This window comes from Eurypyga helias, unplaced genomic scaffold (genome assembly GCF_000690775.1).
Source record: "Eurypyga helias isolate BGI_N326 unplaced genomic scaffold, ASM69077v1 scaffold12973, whole genome shotgun sequence".
Lineage (NCBI taxonomy): Eukaryota > Metazoa > Chordata > Aves > Eurypygiformes > Eurypygidae > Eurypyga > Eurypyga helias.
Window position 1 is genome coordinate 34535 of NW_010241915.1, and position 2990 is coordinate 37524.

Here is a 2990-nt window from a genome sequence, read left to right on the forward strand (position 1 = left end):
TGCTGCAGCACTTTTCCAAAAGAAACAAAAATTATCTATAACAAAATCCTGACTTGGGAAAAAAGGTACTCTTATAATATTCCATTTCTAGCTACTACAATCTAATCTGTTGGGGAAAAAAATATCAAACCCAACAAAAAAACAAACCAAACTGAAACAAAAACACCTTTAAGGAAACTCATTTTTAGGTTCTGAAAGGACATCCATGGACTCGTAGTGCATCTCACAATGGTAACAAGCTATTTCCTTTTGGCTGGTGCATATGCCTTTTGTTCCTCCTAAATATGCAATTAACCCCCCCCCAAAAAAGGTTGAAAACAAAGTAAGAATTTGAATTGGATGTAAGTACCATTAGCTGATTGTTAAAAAAAAAAAAAAAAGTAAAAACAACCCAACCAACCACTTATAAAACCTTGTTTCTCTTGGCTTTGTATCTTGCATTTGGATTATTTCATGTCTATTAGGATACAAGCTTTGATCAAAACTTTTCCCATGGTGTGGGTGGTTATAAAGTCTCTTGTTCGTGAGAAATCACTGGTGGCTAATAACAGTTTTATTTTTGAGGCAGCTCTTCCTCTCGGGAGGAGGATGTAGACCGTTTTGGGTTCCTGTACTCTACCTAACTAACCTTATGCCCAGAGCTTCTAGGACTCTGTACCTGTGCAACATCTCTTTGCCGAATCTGAATCCATTTGTCACAAGAGGGAATAAACAGAAATATTCAGGCACACAGCATGTGATCATATAATCCTGCTTTTCACAAGAAACCAGGCTACAAATATTTCAAAATCAGGCTACAGATTAACAGAAAGATGCAACTTAGAAGTAAAACTAGAAAACTTTTATCACCCCTACAATTACTGCCTTTGTGGTACTTCATTTGGATTTTGGTGTTAATTACACCAAGAAGCAAGGCTAGTGCCAAGAAAATTTGGAAGGCTATGCCTAGCTGAACAGGAGAAAATAGGCTTGAGGTAATAACATGCATGAATGAGAAAAGGGCAAACCTAAGGAAATTTGTCCCATTCCTGGAACAAACTTTTAACACTGCCAGGCTGCCCTAAATCCTCCTATAGCTCCTGCCCCCATCCTTTAGCAAGTTCTATGACTCATGTTCCCTCCTTCATCCTGTTTGTAATCCTACTCCTGTATCTCACTTCTAACCATTTCGGCAATCCCCACTCCTTCCGTTAGGGATGTGACTTACCAAATTTTGCTTAAACGAACACCAGCTCACCCTTCTGCAGTGTGGCTCTTCCCTTGCTCCTTGTTTCCCCCCTCCCACCAGCCACCATACCCATGATCCACGGACAGAAGAATCTACAAGGATGCTGCAGTGCTGCTCAACATTCAGCAGCTCTGTCCTCAGGCTGTTTGGCAGCAAAGAAAGGTGCTGAAGTTGCTGTAGTTTCTGTCTTGTTCCCTTCTATCCGCTGACAAAATTCAAATTATAACATGCAGCACCTCCACAGAGAGCAAGTGGCTGACTACTTCACCTAAGGCATTAGCACCCAGTACAAACCTCTGGATATCCAGTATTTTTTTAATCTTATAAGGATGAAAAAGCTCACGGAATCGCCTAACCAGTCTGTTTCTAACATGTTTCTAATACAGAGCACTAGTTCAACACTGCTGATTTTGCCTGAAAGAATTTCTTCTTGTGATATGATCAGGAACTGCACAAGCTCCCAGCTTGCCCATGAACCAGTCAAACCAGCAAACACACGGCTGAGAAATGACAGCCAGCAGCGAGCTTGGGGAAAAAAGGTAGGGAAACCCACCTCGAGCTAATTCTGCACTGCAGAACCCCAAAGTGTTCCTCAGCTCTAAGGGAGAACGGGTCCTGAATGCACACGCTCCTCCCCATCACTGCCAGAAGGAAATGCCCTCAATGTTAATGTCAGTTTTAGAGCAGGAGACTGGCGGTTAGGCCACGGGCACAGGGAGCAGCATCCTTCACAGACCTGGCACAGTCTGGCATGAAGTGTTTTTAGCCTAGGAGAGTGCACTGGGGCGTCCCTTTCCCTTCCGTATCTGTTCTGGGGCTGAGAGAAGAAACGAGTAAAGCCGTTTTTACCTGGGAAAGTGAGGTCCTTTCCGGAGAAAGCAAAAAAGATGAAGACAGAGAATGTGATACGCACAGATTTTCCCCTCAAGCTGTCACTGGGACAAAATAAACACGCAGTCTAACCTTAATGCCTCTCCTCCTTTCCGGGGCTGTACGCAAGCAAAATAAGCCACGATAATTTTTTATACATTAATAGACTATTGCCCCGAGACAAAAGATTTAAGGAGATGGAGTGACATTCCCCAGTCTCGGTGTCAAATTTTTCTACCTTCCTCCTCGGCACTCGGACGACCAAAAGAGAGTCAAGGTGTGGGACCGGCAGTATCTCAGAGGGCTCCCACGGAGATGTGCCATTACACACATCCCCAGCTCTGGTGAGACTGGCCAAGCCCAGGGTGGGACTGATGAGAACGAACAAATCCTCACCCTTCGAAACGGCACTGCCAACATGTGCCATCTGTCCCTTCCCGCAGGACCCAAGGCGGCAGGGCGGGCTGCCAGCCTCGGCCAGCGTTAACCCTCCCTCCCCGTCCCAGGCCAGGCTCCGGCTCGCTGCCATGCCTCCAGGGACCAGTCTCCAACAGCGCCCATCCAGCCTCTCAAGCCCCTGTCTCTCCCAAGGGAAGTTCTTTCACGGCATCCCTCACTTTTCCTCTGCGTAGCCTTGGCATCAGCTCCCGGTTCCTGAGCAACTGGGGCTGCCAGCTCACGGCTTCATCCGGCTGGGTGCCCATCACCTCGCACCTCTCCCAGCGCGATCGACACCCTTCTACTGATGCAACGCTACGCACTCAAGGAGGCAACAATGCAAAAATTGGGAAGCAGGGAGGAATAGACCACAGAAGCAGGGACCCCCCACAGCCGCCCGGCCCGCTTTACCATGGCATCGTAGCGCAGGAGGTTCATGAAGTGGGCCGCCTCC

At 46.9% G+C, this 2990-nt stretch overlaps 1 protein-coding gene across 1 annotated transcript in view; it reads right to left on the reverse strand.

Annotated features, from left to right (window-relative positions):
* NT5E (5'-nucleotidase, ecto (CD73)) overlaps positions 1-2986 on the reverse strand; it is a gene marked incomplete at its 5' end in the record, with an annotated part of 25409 nt that extends 22423 nt beyond the window's left edge. Inside the window, one exon of the mRNA XM_010148901.1 lies at positions 2948-2986. Within this exon, the coding sequence (XP_010147203.1) occupies positions 2948-2986 (39 nt within the window). The remainder of the gene's footprint in view (positions 1-2947) is intronic.
* Positions 2987-2990: the final 4 nt, after the last annotated feature.